At 45.9% G+C, this 22,485-nt stretch overlaps 1 protein-coding gene across 3 annotated transcripts in view; it reads right to left on the minus strand.

Moving 5' to 3' along the window:
* The window catches only part of GDPD1 (glycerophosphodiester phosphodiesterase domain containing 1), a 73,441-nt gene extending 54,007 nt beyond the window's left edge, over positions 1 to 19,434 (minus strand). For 2 of the 3 annotated variants that reach the window (XM_083379846.1, XM_083379845.1), the window contains exons 1-2: positions 19,239 to 19,434; positions 3,801 to 3,843 (exon numbers count right to left, since the gene is read on the minus strand). In XM_083379846.1, coding sequence (XP_083235972.1) covers positions 3,801 to 3,843; positions 19,239 to 19,374 — 179 coding nt within the window. In that variant the 5' untranslated portion in view covers positions 19,375 to 19,434. Of the gene's footprint in view, positions 1 to 3,800; positions 3,844 to 17,280; positions 17,369 to 19,238 lie in introns of those variants that run through there. The other variant, XM_083379847.1, reaches the window with a different exon arrangement.
* Positions 19,435 to 22,485: the final 3,051 nt, after the last annotated feature.

The following is a 22,485-nucleotide window of genomic DNA, read 5'->3' on the forward strand; positions in this document are numbered from 1 at the left end:
TACAATCTCTCCGTAGTAGGAATGCAAGAACTCAGGTGGGAAAAAACAAAAGGAACAATAAGCTGGCTTCAGAAACCAAGATTCCATGTAGACAAATCCAAGATCCGGGAATCGGAGCTGTTGATATACAAGTGATCTGCCCTGTCAAGATTCATACTAGATGGACAATCAAGCAGTAGACAATACCCCAACCAAGGAACTACCAATTCTGACAAACAACTGAACAATAAACAATAATCAAGGAAACCTCCAAGAAAACAACACTAACGCCAACACTGACAGGGCAAACCATGATATATAAACAGAGAGATAACCCCACTCCCTTCTAGCACTGATGATGTTACTTAGTTGGGTCATGAAACGTCTGCAAGAAAACCACCCAGCTCAGAGAGCACCGAGGACCCCACAGGACTCCTCCTCCTCCTCTCCACAAACCTCACTCCCTTCTAGCACTGATGATACTACCTAGTTGGGTCATGAAACGTCTGCTGGAAAACCACCAAGCTCAGAGAGCACCAAGGACTTCACAATTCAACCCAGAGCTACAAATATTCTCTTCCACCGGCAGCACAAAAAAATATCTATATAACTCAGAAGTCCAAACAAGAACGCTTTGAGATGTGGTTATTTAATGGGCACAGTGCATTTCGGTACTGCCTTTCCACTTTAAATCCGAGGATTATCCCCGGACTGTTCCTATTCTTGCAAAGTATTACAAGGGCGTAAAACTAAGGGTCCCCTTCATGGATTACTGCCTTGTCGTGGCGAAGGGGCTTGCGTAATTCAATGAAGCTATGAGCTGTGCCGTGCAGGGCCACCCAAGACGGACAGGTCATAGCAAGAGAGTTCTGACAAAACGTGATCCACTGGAGAAGGAAATGGCAACCCACTCCAGTATCTTTGCCATGAAAACCCCATGGACAGTACAAAAAGGACCTCCTGGAGGAACGTTGCCCATGGGGTTGCGATAGGTCGGACACGACTTCGCAACTAACAACAACAAAAACGAAGGGTAAGTTAGAATTAGGACTCCTGGGCCACCAGCAGGCAGGCAAGATGTCAGTTGCACAAAGAGAGAGAGAGAGAGAGAGAGAGAGAGAGAGAGAAAGCAGTTTTGCGTTTTCCTCTGAAAGAAAATTCATCTTCTCTCCTGAGCTATTCTGTGGAGATGTTGATCTTAAACCAAGGACCTTCGGCAAGTTGCAACTTGCACGCGGCTTATCTCTCGCCATAAACAGGAAAACACTTTTTCCAAAACAGGATAAAAATTGCATTCACCAACTAGGGGACAGAAGGGGGAGATGGGAATAAAGGAAGGAAACAAGGTACAAGAAGAAATTTCCTGACAGTGAGAACAATTAATCAGTGGACCAACCTGCCTCCAGAATGTTCCAACACTGGAGGTTTTTAAGAAGAGACTGGACAGCCATTTGTCTGAAGTGGTACATGGTTTCCTGCCTGAGTAGGGGGTTGGACTAGAAGACCTCCAAGGTCCCTTCCAACTATTCTATTCTATTCTATTCTATTCTATTCTATTCTATTCTATTCTATTCTATTCTATTCTATTCTAATTCTAATTCTAATTCTAATTCTATTCTATTCTAATTCTATTCTATTCTCATACCATTCTATTCATTATTCTATTCTATTCTCAATAAAGATTTCTATTCTATTCTATTCTCAGTAAAGATTTCTACTCTATTCTGTTCTATTCTATTCTGTTCTTTCATTATTCTATTCTATTCTCAATAAAGATTTCTATTCTATTCTATTCTCAGTAAAGATTTCTACTCTATTCTGTTCTATTCTATTCTGTTCTTTCATTATTCTATTCTATTTTTAATAAAGATTTCTATTCTATTCTATTCTCAGTAAAGATTTCTACTCTATTCTGTTCTATTCTATTCTGTTCTTTCATTATTCTATTCTATTTTTAATAAAGATTTCTATTCTATTCTAGTCTATTCCCAATAAAGATTTCTATCCTATCCTATCCTATCCTATCCTATCCTATCCTATCCTATCCTATCCTATCCTATCCTATTTCTATTTCTATTTCTATTTCTATTCTGTGACTATGGAGACTGTGACTGCAATTGAGCCCAAAATTTCCATTGCTAAGCAAGACTGCTGTTACACGAGTTTTGCCAATTGACAACTTTTTTTTTGGCCAGAGTTGTTAAGTGAATCACTGCAATTGTTAAATTAGTAACAGGGCTGTTAAGCAAATCTGGCTTCCCATGGACTTTGCTTGTCAGGAGATGGCCAAAGGGGATCACGTAACCTTGGGACCCTGCAACCCATCATAAATACAGGAAGTCCTCGACTTACAACGGTTTGTTTAGTGACCAATCGAAGTTATATCACTGAAAAAGTGAGTTATGACCGTTTTTCACAGACTTTACAGCAACCTCCCCAGGGTCACACGATCAAAATCCAGATGCTTGGGTTTTTTTTTATGTTTTTTTTTAATTCCATTTATATCCCGCCCTTCTCCAAAGACTCAGGGCGGCTTACAAGCTTAGCAGTAGCCTTCATTCTATGTATATGCCTGCTTATTAGGGCTTTCACACACCCCCCCAAGCGGCATTATTACAAAGTCAGCTTAATTGCCCCCAACAATCTGGGTCCTCATATTTATGACAGTTGCAGTGTCCCGGGGTCACGCGATCCCCTTTTGTGACCTTTCAACAAACAATGGGAAAGCCAGATTCACTTAACAACCCGTGCTACTAATTTAACAAGTGCAGTGATTCACTTAACCACCGTGGCAAGAAAAGTCATAAAAAAACGGGGCAAAATTCGCTTAACAAATGTCTCGCTAATCAACACAAATTTGGGACTCAATTGTGGTCGTACGTCGAGGACTTACTGCATAATGCCAGTTGCCAAGTCTCTGAATTTTGATCACGTGACCCCGGGAAAGCTGCAATGGTCTTCAGTGCGGAAAAACAGTCATAAGTCACTTTTTTTTCAGTGGCCTTGTAACTTTGAACGGTGATTAAGCGAACTGTTGTAAGTCAAGGACATACCTAGACTGGCATGAGAATAATCTTGAGAGCGGGCGGGAGGGGAAGCTGAATCCTCTGGTCAGAGAAGAGATATCTTAGCCCATAAAAGGAAACGGGGTGTAGGAAGTATTTCAGGAAAGATCTTACTTAGTTTTGGCTGCTGGGGAACTGTGGGAATTGAAGTCCAGACATCTTGATGTTGACAGGTTTGAAAAACACGGTCGGCTCTGCCTGATTCGGCTTGGCGCCTCACAGGCAACCAGCCATCAAAAGAAGAAAGGCGGGGGGGGGATGAAAGAGGGAAGAAAGGAGGAAGGATAAAAGGGCAAGCAAGCTTTGTGTGGACACGATAGGAAATCGGGAGGTGGGGGGGGGGGGAATCACAGGTGAGGCGGCCCAGGGCAGATCCTGGATAACGGATCCTGATTCTACCACCAACCCATGGCCAGGTACACTGAGAAATATGAGGATTACCCCCAAACTTCTCAGAATTCTCAAAACATCTTAGCGAAGCTCGGTTGGCTGGAAACGGGCTGGTCGCAGGGGTGGACTGGGAGCAAACCTACACCTTATTTTTGTATCTAGCGAAAGCGGGAAATTTCAGAGCCGGCTTGACTTTACAGCAACCAACATCCTTAGTAAAAAAACAACAACAACAAAAAAACAACAACAACAAGAATCCTTTGCTTTAACCACACGGAGTCGAAGGCTTTTCTTTCCTAAGGGATCCGATTGGGGCAGGTCCGACAAACGTTGCGCTAAGCACATCGCTTGCGGTGATATACTCACTGACGAAATGCTGCCATGGTGTTCTCCAGATTCTCTCCCGCACCTGTAGAACAAAGGACATTGGTGAAAATAGGCAACAATGACTTTGTTTTTACAGCTACCGTGTTTTCCCAAAATTAAAACCGGGTTTTGTTTGTTTTTTGGCCTCCAAAAGAGGTCTTACTTCACCTCTGGCACCAACAGCCCCACCCTGCCAGTCCACTTCTTCTGGGACCAAAATTCTGCAGCTGCCTTCGGGCCTGCATTTTGCAGTCAGGTCTTTCCAGAAGGCCTAAGCAGCTGAGTACCGAGCTATGGATTGAATCCATAGCTCGGTCTTCGGCTGCAGAGGTCTTGCAGAACCAAGCTACGGATTGAATTCATAGCTCAGTTCTTGGCTGCATAGGCCTTCCAGAAAGCCTTGTGACTGAGAAATGCAAACCTGGCTGAAAAAGAGGCCTCAGAAGAAGTGGGCCGGTGAGGAGAGGCCTGGGTGCAAGGTAAGTGGTTGCGGGGCAGGTGGAGCAGCTCCCCCCCACACATCCCTGCCCTAGTTTGATTTTTAGGTGTGTACATCACCCCCAAACTAGGGCTTATTTTGGGGGTAGGGCTTACATTAGGCCCACCCCCCAAAATCAAGCTAGGGCTTATTGTTGGTGTAGGCCAGGGGTAGGCAACCTTGGCTCTTTTATGACTCGTGGACTTCAACTCCCAGAATTCCTGAGCCGGCATGACTCAGCATGGAAACCTCTTCATTTCTCCTCAGCATGGCTGGCTGAGGAATTCTGGGAGTTGAAGTCCATGAGTCATAAAAGTGCCAAGGTGGCTTACCCCGGGTATAGGCCTTACATTTGGGGAAACACGGTAGTCCTCGACTTACATCCATTCGTTTACTGACCGTTCGAAGTTACACCGGCACAGAAAAAAGTGACTTATGACCGTTTTTTTTTTCCACACAGCATCCCCATGGTCAAGTGATCAAAATTTGGGTGCCGGGTAACTGGCATGTATTTTATCACGTATGTAGTTTGCGACTGTCCGAGCCAGCTCTGGACGAACAAAATCCAAATTGGGAAAGCCAGATTCGCTTAAAAGACTGCACGATTCACTTAACGACTTAACGTGGCAAGGAAGGACGTAAAATTGAGGGGAGCGACTCACTTAAAAACCACCTCACTTAGCGATAGAAATTCTGCTCTCAGTTGTGCTTGTAAGTCGAGGACTACCTGTAGTAAGAACTGCAGGGTTTTTCGGGGATTGTATCACTTTTTTGAACTGCGTCTTGGGTGTAGAACTTTGTGTTCTTTCAGAACCTTTAAGAAACAATTTTTAAAAAAAAATTACCTGGAGTTGACCAACGGCCTCCTTGCACCTGACTCAAGCTTCGCAGGGATCGTGACTCTCAAATGTTTGTGTTGGGTTTCCCCCGCCCTTGCTAGGCAGACCTGGGTGTGTGATTGTGCGTGGGTGTGTTTGTGTGCATGTGAGGATTTCCCCTTCAACCCTTTTCCTGGTCCACCCCAGGGCTTGTGGGGAAATGAAAAAGTAAGTTTCTGACGCCATGGGGATGGCAGCAGAGAGGATCAACCCTGCTTTTCTCCAATGCGCCATTTTGAAAGCCTTCCCGTTTATTGGGCCCCTGTCCTTCCCTGGCCTGTTCTGGATTTCCTTCCAGTTCACTGGGTAAACTTGTGATCCTCCTGGTTTGGGAGACGGAGAAACTTCTCCATGTCTGTTTCTTCATCTTCTGCTCCTTCCTTCCTTCCCTCCCTTTCCTTCCTCCCTCCCTCCCTTTCCTTTTCCTTCCTCCTTTACTTCTTTTCCTTCCTTCCTCCCTCCCTCTCTCCCTTTACTTTTCTTTCCTTCCTTCTTTTCCTTCCTCTCTCCCTTTACTTTTCCTTCCTTCTTTCCTTCCTCCTTTACTTCTTTTCCTTCCTTCCTCCCTCCCTCTCTCCCTTTACTTTTCCTTCCCTTTACTTTTCTTTCCTTCCTCTCTCCCTACTTTTCCTTCCTTCCTTTACTTTTCTTTCCTTCCTTTTCTTCTTTTCCTTCCTTCCTCCCTCTCCCTTTACTTTTTCCTTCCTTCTTTCCCTCCTTTACTTCTTTTCCTTCCTTCCTCTCTCCCTACTTTTCCTTCCTTCCTTTACTTTTCTTTCCTTCCTTTTCTTCTTTTCCTTCCTTCCTCCCTCTCCCTTTACTTTTTCCTTCCTTCTTTCCTTCCTCCTTTACTTCTTTTCCTTCCTTCCTCCCTCTCTCCCTTTACTTTTCCCTCCCTTTATTTTTTTTATTTTTTTTTAAATTCCATTTATATCCCGCCCTTCTCTGAAGACTCAGGGCGGCTTACAAGCTTAGCAGTAAGTAGCCTTCATTCTATGTATATGCCTGCTTATTAGGGCTTTCAGGGACCACCTGCTGCCGGCGTCAACTCCCCTCCGCCCTGTGCGTTCCCACAGAGAGGGCCTCCTCAGGGTGCCGCCAGTCAGGGAATGCCGACTGGTGGCCCCCAGGGGGAGGGCCTTCTCTGTGGGCGCTCCGGCATTATGGAACCAACTGCCGGTGGAGCTCCGGATGGCACCGGACCTCCGAACTTTCCGTCGTGACCTGAAGACCCACCTATTTGAAATAGCTGGTCTGGCCTGACGGGGATGGGTTTTAATAGTTGTTTTAGATTTGTTCACTGTTTTTAACAGGGCATGGGTTTAATCTTTTTTTAATTTTTGTATTGTCTTTTTTATATATGCCCTGTGAACCGCCCTGAGTCCCCACCAAGGAGAAGGGCGGTATATAAATTAAATAAAACTAAAACTAAAACTAAACTTTCACACACACCCCAAGCGGCATTATTACAAAGTCAGCTTAATTGCCCCCAACAATCTGGGTCCTCATTTTACCTACCTGGGAAGGATGGAAGGCTGAGTCAACCTTGAGCCTGGTGGGACTCGAACCTGCACTAATTGCAGGCAGCTGGTGTTACTTAAGGAGGCATCAGCCCACTGCTCCACCAAGTCCTTCCTTACCTTCTTTTCCTTCCTCTCTCCCTTTACTTTTCCTTCCTTCTTTCCTTCTTCCTTTACTTCTTTTCCTTCCTTCCTCCCTCTCTCCCTTTACTTTTCCTTCCCTTTACTTTTCTTTCCTTCCTTCTTTTCCTTCCTCTCCCTTTACTTTTCCTTCCTTCTTTCCTTCCTCCTTTACTTCTTTTCCTTCCTTCCTCCCTCTCTCCCTTTACTTTTCCCTCCCTTTACTTTTCTTTCCTTCCTTCTTTTCCTCCCTCTCTCCCTTTACTTTTCCTTCCTCCTTTACTTCCTCCTTTTCTTCTTTTCCTTCCTTCCTCCCTCTCTCCCTTTACTTTTTTCCTTCCTTCTTTCCTTCCTCTTACTTCTTTTCCTTCCTTCCTCCCTCTCTCCACTTTTCCTTCCTTCCTTTACTTTTCTTTCCTTCCTTTCCTTCCTTCCTTTTCCTCCCTCTCTCCCTGTACTTCTTTCCTTCCTTTCCTTCCTTCCTTCCTCTCTCCCTTTACTTTTTTCCTTCCTCCTTTACTTCTTTTCCTTCCTTCCTTCCTCCCTCCATTTCTTTCCCTCCCTCCCTCCCTCCCTCCCTCCCTCCCACCCTCCCTCTTTACTACTTCATTTTTTTGCAAATAACTGAAGGTGGTGAACAGTCCAATGCATCGTCTTCCTTCTATTTTCCTCACAACAACCCAGTGATGGGGCTTGGGCTGAGAGGGACTGGCTTTCATGCCTAAGGCGGGACTGGAACTCACAACCTCCTGGTGATTGTCCCAAGGTCACCCAGCTGGCTTTCATGTCTAAGGTGGGACTAGAACTCACCCTCTCCTGGTGATTTTGCTCAAAGTTGGTTTTCATGCCTAACGCAGGACTAGAACTCATCGTCTCCTGGCGATCAATTCAATGTCACCCACTGCTTTCACGCATAAGGCTGGAGTAGAACTCACCACCTCCTGCTTTTTAGCCCAGGGGCATCCCCACATGCAAACATTTCGGTCCGGTAACCCCTATCTTACCTCAGACAGCTAAAAGCAAAGGTCTCTGTTGGAAGGCCAGGCTGCCTATCAAGGGCTTGTTAATTTTTAATCTTTTAATTTAATTAAATGTAATTTAATTTAATTTTTAACTACCCTGTCTGGGATGGGTGAAGCCAGCCACGCTTTGTCCTTCCGCTTAGGGGAGACCAATCTGGGATTATAATTTCTTCCCCCACCTCATTCTTCAAGCAAAGACACTGGTAATCCTCAACTTAAAACCATCCATTTGGCAATTGCTCAAAATTACACCCGCTGCAAAAAGTGACTTTAATTTAATTTAATTTAATTTAATTTAATAATTTGATTTCTATACCGCCCTTCTCCCGAAGGACTCAGGGTGGTGAACAGGGCAATACATAATAAAAATCAGATACAAAAATTAAAAAAAACTATTAAAAAACCATTAAACATCATGCCCATAAAATCAATACATATTAAGTTAAAAACTAATTTTAAAAACCCAACCCCATCCCGTCAGACCAGGCCAGCTTGTTCGAAAAAAAATGTTTTAAGATCGCGCCGGAAGGAGCGAAGGTCGGGGGCCGTCCGGAGCTCAACCGGTAAGCTGTTCCAAAGGTCTGGCGCGCCCACAGAGAACGCTCTCCCCCTGGGGGTCACCAATCGGCATTCTTTGATCGGCGGCACCCTGAGGAGGCCCTCTCTGTGGGAGCGCACTGGACGGAGGGAAGTTGACGCCGGTCGCAGGTGTTGCCGTAGGTAATCCGGACCCATGCCATGAAGGGCTTTGTACGTCATAACTAACACCTTGAACCTCACCCGGAGAGCAACCGGTAGCCAATGCAGCTCGCGGAGCAGAGGTGTAACATGGGAGTATCGGGAAACTCCCAAGACGACTCGCGCGGCTGCATTCTGCACCAGCTGGAGTCTCCGGGTGGACCTCAAGGGCAGCCCCATGTAGAGAGCATTACAGTAGTCTAGACGAGAGGTCACGAGCGCATGAGTGACTGTGCGCAAGGCATCCCGGTCTAGATAGGGCCGCAACTGGCGCACCAGGCGAACCTGGGCAAAGGCCAGTCCTCTCATTTTACGACCATCGCAGCATCCCCATAGTCACGTGATCAAAATTCAAGCACATGGCTACCGGCTGACTATGACCACTACAGCATCCTGTGTGGTGATCGTCATTTACGACCTTCTGATAAGCAAAGTCAATTGGGGGGGGGGGGGAAACGGGACGGGACCGAATGCGCTTAAAAAAACCCCCAGGATAGTGACTGCAGGGGCTCGCTTAACAAACGTGGCAAAAGAGGTTGTAAAACTGAATGCGGCTCACTGAACAACGGCTTTGCTTAGCAACGGAAATTCTGGTCCCAACTGTGGTCGTTAAGTCGAGGAGTTCCTGCCCATGCAAATAATAGATGAGCAAATTCGATCCAAGGCGTGTAAACCAAGACCCAAGGTGAGGCACGTTAAGAAACCTGATCTGAATGCTAAGCACGCGAGAACGTTTGATTTTTGCATTTAATCAGCAGCAACAGTGGAGGCAATTCAAAGCAGCCCAACCTTTTGGATGTCAGGGAGAAATACTGCAAGATTAAAAAGCACATTATGTTCATTAGCAGCGGGGATATTTGCTCGGATCAAAGTGCTCTCTTGCCTGCACCACAAGCCACGTCCTTCCAGGAAACAACCAGCTTAATGAGGAGAGACGAGGAAATGCAATGTTTGTCTCTCGTCCCAACTTCACGTAGTGGCAGAAACAAAGATGGAAACCTTTAATCTTAGGATTTTTCCTTCCTCCCCACCACTTCCCTATATGTAGTTGAGGGACTGCAAAAAAGGGTCTAGGTAGGACAAATCGCCACGGCCAACTCACTGGGGCCAAGTCACTGGGGACAACTCGTCACGGTCAGCTCACTGTGGCCAAGTCATAATCATAATAGTAAAGTTGGAAGGGACCTTGGAGGTCATCTAGTAGTCCAGCCCCCTGCATTCAGGCAGGAAACCCTATACCATTTCAGGCAAATGGCTGTCCAGTCTCTTCTTAAAAACCTCCAGTGTTGGAGTATTCACAGCTTCTAGAGGCAGGCTCTTACACTGCTTAATTGTTCTAACTGTGAGGAACTTTCTCCTTAGTTCTAGGTTGCTTCTCTCCTTGATGAGTTTCCATCCGTTGCTTCTTGTCCTGCTTTCAGGTGCTTTGGAGAATAGCTTGGCTCCCTCTTCTTTGGGGCAGCCCGAGATATTGGAAGACTGCTATCATGTCACTTCCTAGTCCTTCTCTTTATTAAATTAGACATACCCAATTCCAGCAGCCGTTCCTTATATGTTTTACCCTCCAGTCCCCTAATCATCTTTTTTGCTCTTCTCTGTACTCTTTCTAGAGTCTCAACATCTTTTTTACATCGTGGTGACCAAAACTGGATGCAGTATTCCAAGTGTGGCCTTACCAAGGCCTTGTAAAGTGGTATTAGTAGTTCACGTGATCTTGATTCTCACCACGGCCAACTCACTCTGGCCAAGTCCCTGGGGACAATTCTGCACAGGCAAGAAGCCGTGGGACAATTTGCTACAAGACAAATATCAAAGAAATGGTGGGGTAGAATCATTTCAAAAAGGATGCCAACCAAGGGAGGGACAGAATGAAATGTGAATTATTTCAAATACTTAAATTGGACCGTTGCATTGTTCTGCAGGGAGATGTCCCATGGCGACTTGGCTGCACTGAGGTGGTCACGCCGAGGTGGCCATGGTGAGTTGGCTGAGGCTGCAAAAGGGCCAGGGGTCCTTCAAACTACCTTGCTGTCTGCATTTCTTGCCTTCTTGCAAGACATTTTTCATACTTCTAGGTTAGCCTGCTGGCCCCAGGGTCACCTTGTGGTCTCCCATTGAAATACGAATCAAATGGGACTCGGGTGTTTCCAAAACCAAATACAGGTAATCCTCCACTTACAACAGTTCACTTAGTGACTGCTCTTAAGTTACAACGGCCTTGAAAAAAAGTGACAGTACCGCTTTTCACACTTACAACCGCCGCAGCATCCCCATAGTCGCGTGATCAAAATTCGGAGGCTTGGCAACTGACTCATATTTATGAGGGTCGCAGTGTCCTGGGCTCAGGTGATCCCCTTTTGTGACTTTCTGACAAGCAAAGTCAACGGAGAAGCCAGATTCACTTAACAACCGTGTTTACTAACTTAACAATTGCAGTGATTCACTTAAAACTGTGGCAAGAAAGGTCATAAAATGGGTCAAAACTCAACTTATCTGTCTTGCTTGGCAACAGAAATGCAGGGCTCAATTGTGCTTGTCAGTCAAGGACTAGCTCAGGGGTAGGCCACCTTGGCTCTTTTATGACTCGTGGACTTCAACTCCCAGAATTCCTGAGCCAGCATGGCAACCTCTCCCTTTCTCCTCAGCATGGCTGGCTCAGGAATTCTGGGAGTTGAAGTCCACGAGTCATAAAGCGGCCTAGGCCAGGGGTAGGCAACCTTGGCTCCTTTATGACTCGTGGACTTCAACTCCCAGAATTCCTGAGCCAGCACGGCTCAGCATGGCAACCTCTCCCTTTCTCCTCAGCATGGCTGGCTCAGGAATTCTGGGAGTTGAAGTCCACGAGTCATAAAGCGGCCTAGGCCTAGGCCAGGGGTAGGCAACCTTGGCTCCTTTATGACTCGTGGACTTCAACTCCCAGAATTCCTGAGCCAGCACGGCTCAGCATGGCAACCTCTCCCTTTCCCCTCAGCATGGCTGGCTCAGGAATTCTGGGAGTTGAAGTCCACGAGTCATGAAGGAGCCAAGGTTGCCTACCCCTGGACCAGCTGTATATTACCTTCACCTCTCCTGTGGCCTTTTAAGGAAATCTAAGCCACAAATGTGGCTCCTGTCCTAGAAATGATCTTTTAGTGGTGTTAGAGGGCATGTATTTGGATCCTCCTGGCAAAATGCCGGTGCTTGGAGACCCTGAAATTTTTTCTCCCACCCACCCCCAAGTCTGCTGAGGAGGTGAAAAGGTTGTCCCCCTCCCCCCTTTAGGAATTGCACTAGGAGGAAAATCTACGGAGATTCTCAGTCATCCAGCTCATGGTTGTCCCAAAGGTGCTTTTTTTCCCCAAAAGGCAACTGGACTTTCTTGATGTTTCCCCCCCTCCCTTGGAAAAACGTCTCGCTTCTCATCCAACTTCTTCTTGGATGAGAAGAGAAGCATTTTCAAAGAAAAATAAAAACCGAGGAAGTCCAGTTGCCTTTTTGAGGAGGGAAGGAAGGAAAAAAAAGAGCACCTTTGCATAAACCAGACATGTCCAGCACAAGGCCCGGGGGCCGGATCCGGCCCGCGAAGTGGTTTCATGCGGCCCGCGAAGCCATCCTGGAAACAGTGAGGGAACGGCCACCACTGCCTTGGCCCTGGCCCAGAGACCCTCCTCCTGCCAGAGACCCCCAGATCTGTCCCACTCCTGCCCAGGCCCCCATAGGTACCTTTGATGCCAATGATGGAGAGCTGGCCACGCCCACCCAGTAGGCCACACGCACTCTAGCCACGCCCACCCAGTAGGCCACGCCCACCCTGCTCCCCCCCACACACCCCGAGGGCAACCGCAATGCTGATGCGGCCCTCAATGAAATTGAGTCTGACACCCCTGCTCTAGAAAGAGTGCAGAGAGGATCAAGAAACATGATCAGGGGACTGGAGGCTAAAACATACAAGGAACAGTTGCTGGAATTGGGTACGTCTAGTAGTTTAATAAAGAGAAGGACGAGGGGTGACATGATAGCAGACTTCCAGTATCTCAGGGGCTGCCCCAAAGAAGAGGGAGTCAAGCTCTTCTCCAAAGCGCCCGAAGGCAGGAGAAGAAGCAACAGATGGAAACTCATCAAGGACAGAAGCAACCTGGAAGTAAGGAGGAATTTCCTGACAGTGAGAACAATTAACCAGTGGAACAACCTGCCTCCAGAAGTGGTGAATGCTCCAACACTGGAAGTTTTTAAGAAGAAACTGGACAGCCATTTGTCTGAAATGATATAGGGTTTCCTGCCTAAGCAATGCTGATGTGGCCCTCAATGGAATTGAGTTTGACACCCCTGGCATAAAGGAATTGCAAACAGGAGAACATCTTATGTCTGTTCAAGGTCACCACTTCCCACCGGTGACCTCAATCCTTCTGTGTGTGTGTCCAGGTAAACCACTCGGGCCTTGGGAAGGTCACGCTGGGCCCCCCCGGAGAAGGAACGCTGCCCAAATGGGCTATTCCTAAAGAAACCGGTCTCGTGGGCCCCGGCGAAGGCTGCCCGACTCCGTGATCGTGCATCTTGCCCCCTTTGCTTAAAAGCTCCTGGGTTGTTTACAAGCCTAAAAGATTACAAATCATTGGGGAGAGGCCTGACTTTTACACACTGCTGTACTGATGGATGCAATTACCCAGCCGAGCAATTAATGAGAACTGGATAATATAGTGTACCATTAGGGAGGTCTTGGAAGAAGAAAAAAAGGGACAATACAGCGAGGATAGTTTTTATGCTCCCTACATTGTATTGTTTTCAAAATCCAGCTGCTCCTTTTCTCCCCTGTAATGCAGTTTATTTTAACATTTTACTTCTAGGATTAAGAGCGTCTGCTAGCAAAGGCGCAAGTTGGGAAGAAAGAGGGGGAAGGAAAGGTGTACCCCATAGTTTTGGAAGAAGAAACCTTGCTTTTAAAGAACAGCTGCTAAGATGCATAACCAGAGAGGCAGAATATGTGCTTAACAGAGCAAAGTACCAGATCCAGAACAACGCTCACAAACTTCCATAGAGCCTCCAGGATTTCATCGCTGTAAGCTGCTGGGAAGGGAGGGAGGGAGGGACAGAGGGAGGGAGGAAGAGAGAAAGAAAGAAAGAAAGAAAGAAAGAAAGAAAGAAAGAAAGAAAGAAAGAAAGAAAGAAGAGGGAGGGAGGGAGAGAAAGAAAGAAAGAAAGAAAGAAAGAAAGGAGAAAGAAAGAAAGAAAGAAAGAAAGGGGAGGGAGGGAGGGAGGGAGAAAGAAAAAAGAGGAGGGAGGGAGAGAAAGAAAGAACGAAAGAAAGAATGAAAGAAAGAAAGAAAGAAAGAAGAGGGAGGGAGAGAAAGAAAGAAACAAAGAAAGGAGAAAGAAAGAAAGAAAGAAAGAAAGAAAGAAAGAAAGAAAGAAAGAAAGAAAGAAAAAGAAAGAAAGAAAGAAAGAAAGAAAGAAAGAAAGAAAGGAAAGAAGGAAGGAAGGAAGGAAGGAAGGAAGGAAGGAAGGGGAGGGAGGGAGGGAAGGAGAAAGAAAAAAGAGGAGGGAGGGAGAGAAAGAAAGAACGAAAGAAAGAATGAAAGAAAGAAAGAAAGAGAGAGAGAGAGAGGAAGGAAGGAAGGAAAGAAGGAAGGAAGGAAGGAAAGGAGAAAGAAAGAAAGAGGAGGAAGGGAGAGAAAGAAAGAAAGAAGAGGGAGGGAGGGAGAGAGAAAGAAAGAAAGAAAAAGAAAGAAAGAAAGAAAGAAAGAAAGAGGGAGGAAGAGAAAGAAAGAAACAAAGAAAGGAGAAAGAAAGAAAGAAAGAAAGAAAGAAAGAAAGAAAGAAAGAAAGAAAGGGGAGGGAGGGAGGGAGAGAAAGAAAGAAACAAAGAAAGAAGAAAGAAAAAGTTAGATTAGATAGATAGATAGATAGATAGATAGATAGATAGATAGATAGAACGAATGAACGAATGAACGAACAAACGAACACAGGAAAAAATTATGAATAAAATCACCCTCATTTTGCAAAGCTGGACTAAAGGGAGACTGCAATCTTTTTTCAGTAATGGGTTGCAAATGGCTCTCTCAAAAACAAATAGCTTGATTGACAAGCTTGGGAGAGGAAAGAGGAAGAAAAAGAGATTCAGGACCATGTAAAACAAGAAAGACAACTTCAAAGGGAGATTTTTTTAAAAAAAAAAAACAACCACTCCGGTTAAAAACATCATGAAACGGGTCTCTGCATCCATCAGGTGGCGGAAAAGCCAGACTGGCTCAGTGATAAACAGGACAAAACAGCAAATGCTCCCAATGGAAGGGGTAAAAGGAGGGGGGAAAGGAGAATTTCAGGAAATAAAGCTTTTTTTTAGGGACAGCAGGAAGGACAAAGCTAAGGATACGCCACAAAACAGGTGACAGCCATACGGTAATTACCTGCTGTAAGATGACAGCAGTATGTCACTTACATTTGCAGATTGACATATATGCAAATCCTTCTCCCTAGTGATTCTCAGGTTGCAGCTTGCTTTGGGAGCAGGACTCCGGACAGGAAGAGCAAGGCAGCAATCTCCACCCCCTATTTTGGGGGCAAGGGCCTAGTGAGGGACAGACTTCAAGGTTAAATTTGAATTTCAAGGAGAAAGAGAGAGAGGGAGGCAGGGAGGCAGGGAGGGGGAAAGAGAGAGGGAGAGGGAGGGGAGAGAGGGAGGGAGGGAGAGGGAGAATGGGGGAGAGAATGAGAGGGGGAGGGAAGGAGAGAGGGAGAGGAGAGAAAGAGGGAAGGAGAGGGAAAGAGGAGAGGGAGAATGGGGGAGAGAATGAGAGAGGGGGATGGGAGGGAAGGAGAGAGAGAGAGGGAAGGAGAGGGAAAGAGAGAGGAGAGGGAGAATGGGGGAGAATGAGAGAGGGGGAGGGGAGGGAAGGAGAGAGGGAGAGGAGAGAAAGAGGGAAGGAGAGGGAAAGAGAGAGAGAGGAGAGGGAGAATGGGGGAGAGAGAAAGAGAGGGGGAGGGGAGGGAAGGAGAGAGGGAGAGGAGAGAAAGAGGGAAGGAGAGGGAAAGAGAGAGGAGAGGGAGAATGGGGGATAGAGAATGAGAGAGGGGGAGGGAAGGAGGGTGGGAGAGAGGGAGGAGAGAAAGAGGGAAGGAGAGAGACAGAGGAGAGGGAGAATGGGGAAGAGGGGGAGGGAAGGAGGGAGGGAGAGGGAAAGAGAGGGAGAGAGAGGGAGGGAGAGGAGGGTGAGGAGGGAAAGAGAGAGAGAGAGAGAGAGAAAGAGAGAGAGAGGGACAGAGGGAGAAGGAACTGTTTTGCCATAATCACTCCTGCTTTTTTTTAGCATCCTATTTATAAGAAAGGAAGTAACGTCTAACCTTTCTCTGCTACCTGGGAAATCAACACAGAAAATCCTCCTTTATTCTGGGTTGTTTTTTTCCCCCCTTATTCTTTTTTTCTTCCTTCCTTCCTTCCCAGCTAGCTAACCTATAATAAGCAACCATGAGATCTGAAAGGCAAAGAGCAGATCCGACAAGGCACCCCACTCAGATGACAATAAGCTGAGCCTTAAAAAGCTTCAGAGGGCGACTGGAGAGGCGTGCCTTTTTTTTTTTCCTTTCCCCTGCAGGGAACACAAAAGCCTTGCGGTCCTTTTAAAAAGGAGAGCAGATGGATAAATATTTCGAGAGAGTATTTCGAGAGAGGACACTTCCATCGGAAGCGCCAAGCCCTGATGTCGCATCTCGGAAGGCAGGTGCCCCAAAACACATCTTTCGTTCCGCAGAAATCAGAAATTCCTTTGGCTTTGTTCCTCAACCAATTCTAATCTCTGCAAAGGAGCTCTAATTTCTCCCCATTCAGACCATCTCCAGCATAATATTTTTCCACTCAGGCAGACTTATTCACCCCCAACCCCCCCCCCCCCCCCACGCTGTCCTCTTTAGGGCCAGCAACCTTATGTAAACTACAGACAGTGGATCAAACATACCGATCAATAATAAACAGAAGAAAAATAAAATAAAACAGTCTTTATTTTCTTTTACACGTACATCCCGGTCATTGTTCCCCTTTATATCCCTCAATCACTTTGTCTGCATTCTCTCACCTCACACACACACACACCCGTTTGGGATGTTTAAGAAAAAAATTTTTTTTGGCCTCCCTCAGATTGCTTTCCTTCCGAATTTTGCAAAATTTCTCCCCAAAATCTCTCTCGTTCTTCTGTGATGATCTTGAACATAGCACTATCCACTTTCAACAAGAGAGATGGTGTCAATTCATACACAGAGACATTTAATTTGTATTTAAACCTACACCTTTCACCTTCCTGCAGGGATTGTTCAACGGAACAGGATCACACACACACACCGCCTTCTTTCAGATTTCCTCCCTTCCTTCTCCTTTCCTCCCTCTCTCCTGCTCTTCCTCCCTCCCTCCATTTTCCTCCCTCCCTCTCCCTCCCTTCTCCTTCCCATCTCCTTCCTCCCTGTTTTCCTTCCTTCCTTCCTCCCCTCCCCTCCCCCTTACTTTCTCCTTCCCCATTTAATTATTCTCCCCATGTAGCCCTTCCCCTCCCAATCGTCCATACACCAAGGTCATCACAAAATAGGCTTGTGGACCTTGATCTCCATGGGACCTCACGCCTTGGATCCACCGAAGCTTTCACACAGCCCTTGTAGTAAGCTAGAGAAGATCCAGGCTAGATTTATCAATGTCACATGCACCCCTATCAGATGCAGCATCCTTTGCCAATAATAAAAAACAATCCTGGACAGTTCGGCTACCTTTTCAGCCACAAATATAACCCAACACCCCAGTTTTATCCCAGCCGTGCTCCACCCACACTGTGCAAGCTAGGATCGCTAAGTAAAAATTACCTTGCAAGCCAATATACAGTTGCCTGTGTCATGCCCCATTCAGAGGTGCATGCAGTGTATCCAAGCTACTATAAAACAGATAATTAGAAATCAGGTGTTTTTGTTTGTTTTTAGGGGGGAGAAGCAAAAAATCCCATCGCATTTATCATGTTCCCTTCCATATACCCCACCAGATAAAAATTATCTCTTCTTGTCCACATTCTCTCCGTACTCAAAAAATATATAAGCCGCTGAGAGTCAATGAGGGACTGGGGACAAGGAGATGGGCGGCATATAAATTTGATAAATAAACACAGATTATTCCCCAGAATACAGATCTTCTGACGTATTTTTTTGGCCCTCGACAGTGTCTCTCTTAATGACCATCTCCGCAAACATACATCAAGCCCCCACCCACCCCGATTTATATTCTCCTAAACTCCGCTCCTTGCACAAATGATGTGTCTTTCCACTGGCTGAAAATCTCACAGCCTGCTCTCTTGACTCAACGCCTCCCCCATCCGGCAATCAATATTGAATTATTGTGGTCTGCCACAGCCAACCTTTTAAAAACAAAACCCCATCTAAAAGCTATTTAAAAATGGCCCGCTATTTATTTATCAAATTTATACGCTGCCCGTTTTCACTGTCCCTGGAAGAGATTGGTTTATTTCTATCTGGGGGGGGGGAAGGGGGAGGTCTGTAAAGAAAATGATAAACACTATGAAATTTCATGCTTCCCTCCCACCCCCCAAAAAAGCTGATTTCTAACTATCTGTTTTATAGTAGCATGCATCCTGCCACTACTGAGAAAGTATCCGAGTTCTGCCATTTAAAAATGATCCAAACCCTATCAAGCTATTACTGACAAACTATCTAAATCCTATCCAGTTGCGTTTTAAAAAACGATCCAAATCCTATCCGGCCACTAGTTAAAAAGGACACAAATGTAATGCATAACTAGATAAAATATGCTGAAAAATATTTATTTCTTTAATGCACCAAGAATTTTAGCCTAGCATTTAATAATCATAACAGACAGAAGACTCAATAGGTGGATGGGGGGGGGGGGGAAGCCAAATCCAGTCTAAAGGTCTGGCTGGCTGTGCGATGATCCACACTAATACAATTTTATTCATTTACTATTATCTATTTATTTTAGAGAATTGATACGGCCGCCCAATCACGTTCAAGTGACTCTGGGTGGATTTAAAAATAATAATAATAGCCAAATCCAGTTTAAAGATCTGGCTGGCTGGCTGGCTGGCTATGCGATGATCCACACTAATACAATTTTATTCATTTACTATTATTTATTTATTTTAGAGAATTGATACGGCCGCCCAATCACGTTCAAGTGACTCTGGGTGGATTTAAAAAAAAAAAACAATAATAGCAGCCAAATCCAGTTTAAAGATCTGGCTGGCTGTCTGGCTGGGCGATGATCCACAATAATAAAATTTTATTATTTACTATTATTTATTTATTTCTTTATAGAATCGATACGGCCGCCCAGTCACGTTCAAGTGACTCTGCGTGGGTTTTGTTTTTGTTTTTTTAAAAAAAGAGCCAAATCCCGTCTAAAGATCTGGCTTGGCTGTGCGGTGAACCACAATAATTAAAATTATGTTTGATTTATTTAGAGAAGGGATATGGCCGCCCCACTCGCTTGCAGTGTGACTCCCAGGCGGCGAAATCATCAAATCGGATTGATTGATTGATTGATATGTATATAAAAAAAACGGAATCCAAGCTTGGCAAAGATGCCCCAATTCTATTATGCAGAGAAGGGGAGGATGCGGGGGGGAGAAGGATGGTCGCCCCCCCCAAAAAAGCACCCCCTTTGACCCCCCAAAAAGGACGCTTCGCGCAGGCGTTGCTCTCACCTCCGCGGTGGGAGATGTGCCGGCACCGGAACCGGTGGCGCTTGCGCCGGTGAAGCAAGCCGGGGAATTTCAGCAGCAGAGCCGAGGTGAGGAGATAGCCGCCCAGCGTGGAGAGGAGGTAGAAAACGGCCGACATGGCCGCGCCGTCATCCGAGAGCGAGAGCGAGCCCCACCGAACGACCGACCGGGCCGCCTCTCCCGGCCCTTCTGAGCCGGCAGCCCGAGGAGAACTCGCCACCACGCGGCGCCCCGCCCACTCCGAACGCCGCCTTTACCAATCGCGGCGGGGCAGGAGGGGAGCGCGAGCGCACCCGCGCGCCCGATTGGCCGGGCGAGGGACGTTGGGGGGGGGGCGGCGGTGTTTGTGTGTAGGCGGGCGCGGCTTGCAGTCAGAAAGAAAGAAGCGGGGAGAGAGAGAGAGAGAGAGAGAGAGAGGGGCGCCTCACTCACCGCATGACGTCAGAGCGTTGGGCCAAGCGGAGAGCGGAAGTCGCGGTTGCTGAGCGGCGGACGCGATGGGAGACTGCGGGGGTGGGTGGCTTTCTCCCACCGTTGAAAAAATGCCTGGTTGTCTTTATGGTCGTTGTTATTGTTGTTATTCACTCCAGTGGCCAATGATGGAAATCTGGCCCTGGGGGGGGGGTAAGGAGGGCAATGCATGAAGTCAGAAATAATATTAATTTTAATTATGTTATTATTTGCAAGGGAAGGGGTTTCCCTTTCCAACTGGGAAATGGTGGCTTAAGAAGGTGGCTGTCCTAAGAGCCTTGGTGGAGCAGTGGGCTAATGCCTCCTTAAGTAACACCAGCTGCCTGCAATTAGTGCAGGTTCGAGTCCCACCAGGCTCAAGGTTGACTCAGCCTTCCATCCTTCCCAGGTAGGTAAAAGGAGGACCCAGATTGTTGGGGGCAGTAAGCGGACTTTGTAATAATGCCGCTTTCTCGGCCCCTTTGATGAAGCGTCCTTGCGTGGAGATAGCGAGACAACTCGAGTAGGCGTCCGTCGATCGGCAGATCCGCTTTTAAACTAGATTAGATGGAGTCGGGCTGGATTTCTGTAGCGTTCATGGACGCAACCATGCGGTTCCTCTTGGCAACAGTAGGGGTGGCTGACCATTACTGCCTTCTGGGAAGCTTCAGCCACTCCCTCACTTGGACCCCACCCCAGGGGCTTCCTAGTGGTCCCCCTTCCCAGTTTGGCTTGGGCTCAGCCAGAGATGTAGCTGCCATTATATGGGGTAGCATTTACATAGCTATGGAGCAGGGGGTCTTCAAACCTGGCCCTTTTATGCCTCGTGGACCAACTCCTTGGTGGAACAATGGGCTAATGCCTCCTTAAGTAACACCAGCTGCCTGCAATTAGTGCAGGTTCGCATCCCACCAGGCTCAAGGTTGACTCTGCCTTCCATCCTTCCGAGGTAGGTAAAATGAGGACCCAGATTTTTGGGGGCAATAAGCTGAATTTGTAATAATGCCGCTTTGGGGGGTGTATGAAAGCCCTAATAAGCAGGCATATACATAGAATGAAGGCTACTGCTAAGCTTGTAAGCCACCCTGAGTCTTTGGAGAAGGGCGGGATATAAATGGAATTAAAATAAAAAAATAAAATAAAATAATACCATTTCAGACAAATGGCTGTTCAGTCTCCTCCTAAGAACTTCCAGTGTTGTTCCACTGGTTAATTTTTCTCACTGTCAGGAAATTTCTCCTTAGTTCTTAAGACTATGACTCTGGGCAGCTTATCAACAATTAAACCAAACCAAATACAGTACAAAACTACAAAAAAGAAAAATACAGCAATTTAAGAAGAAAAATGCATATAAAAGCATATTAAAAACATCATAAATACCTAAACTCACAGCCCACAATCCTGTTCATCAATTAGTATAGCTCTTGAAACAATGGCTCACTTACTTTCATATTAAACTGTGCCAGTGTATTTATGTACATTCAGGGCTTTTTTTCTCATAGAATGCTCAGAACGGAGTTCCGGCACCTTTTTTGGATGGAACCTTGAAAGGTTAGGGTTAGGGTTAGGTTGCATGACATGTGTGAGTTCCGGCACCTTTTTCTTTTACAAAAGAAGCACTGTGTACATTTAATTATGCTCATTTTTGCCTCGTCACTTGAATTAATTTCAGTCCGTCCAGAATGATCGTTTGCTTACCTGTTGCCAAACCTGTATTGCAGAAATGGTTAGCTTTGTTTTATTGAGTTAATTATCTGTTTCCTGGAGTTTTTCTGAGTTTTGATTGCAATACCGTAAATGTTTCTTCAACATTCCCTACCCAGCTGTTTTCATGTACAACTCCCCTCACTCTTGAAAACTGCCGGGTGTAACGAATAATAAAACGTAAGACTTATTTACTGCACTAAAACCTTCATTTTTAATAACTCACAATTTTTCTTAAAAAAATTCAGCAACGCAGCATGATTTGTCCTTTCCCTTGTTAATACGTATTGAGAAATCTTTTTTCCTTGTCCGCCAAGGTACGGAAAGTGCTGGGGTATTCACCATTTTGACTGCATGTGGTAGGCACTCTCACATAATGATGGCTAAATTGGGCCTAGAGTTGAAGGCATCAGACTAGAAACAAGACGGTGAGTTCAAGTCCCACCTTAGGCACGAAAGCCAATTAGGTCACTTTGGGCCAAACACCATGAGGCTGTGAGTTCTAGTCCTGCCTTAGTCATAAAGCTGGCTGGGGTGACTTTGGGCCAGTCATTCTCTGTCATCCCACCCCACCCCACAGGATTGTTGTGGTAGGTAAAATGGAACGCAGAAGGGGTATAGAAATTAAATTATTATTATTATTATTATTACATACGTTTGCTGCCTTATTTATAAAAATAATAAAGGTGGGATTCAAAAAAAATATTAACACACCCCACCCAAGCCTGCCCACCTAGCTACAGAACAAATTTGCATAAGACTTGACATCCATGGGTACGTTTTAGAAATATTTCCTTACCTGGTTCATCAATGCCTTCAACAATGCCAGAGCTTCTAATGTGCTGCCTAAATAAACATAAATTTTCAGCTCAATTGTGTTTGTAAGTCGAGGGCTATCAGCATATCAATCTGCCCAAGGGCTAAGAACTCCTTCTAAATCTTTTATATAATCCTTATGGAGAATTGCAGAATGCCAAGTGGCACTTTAATTCAAGCGGGCTGTGAAATGCCTCTGTTTTTATTTGGATTTTAATCCTTTGGTGTTCTATAGTGATTCTTTAATGTCTGGTCACCT

The sequence above is a fragment of the Vipera ursinii genome (genome assembly GCF_947247035.1).
Source record: "Vipera ursinii genome assembly, chromosome: 1".
Lineage (NCBI taxonomy): Eukaryota > Metazoa > Chordata > Lepidosauria > Squamata > Viperidae > Vipera > Vipera ursinii.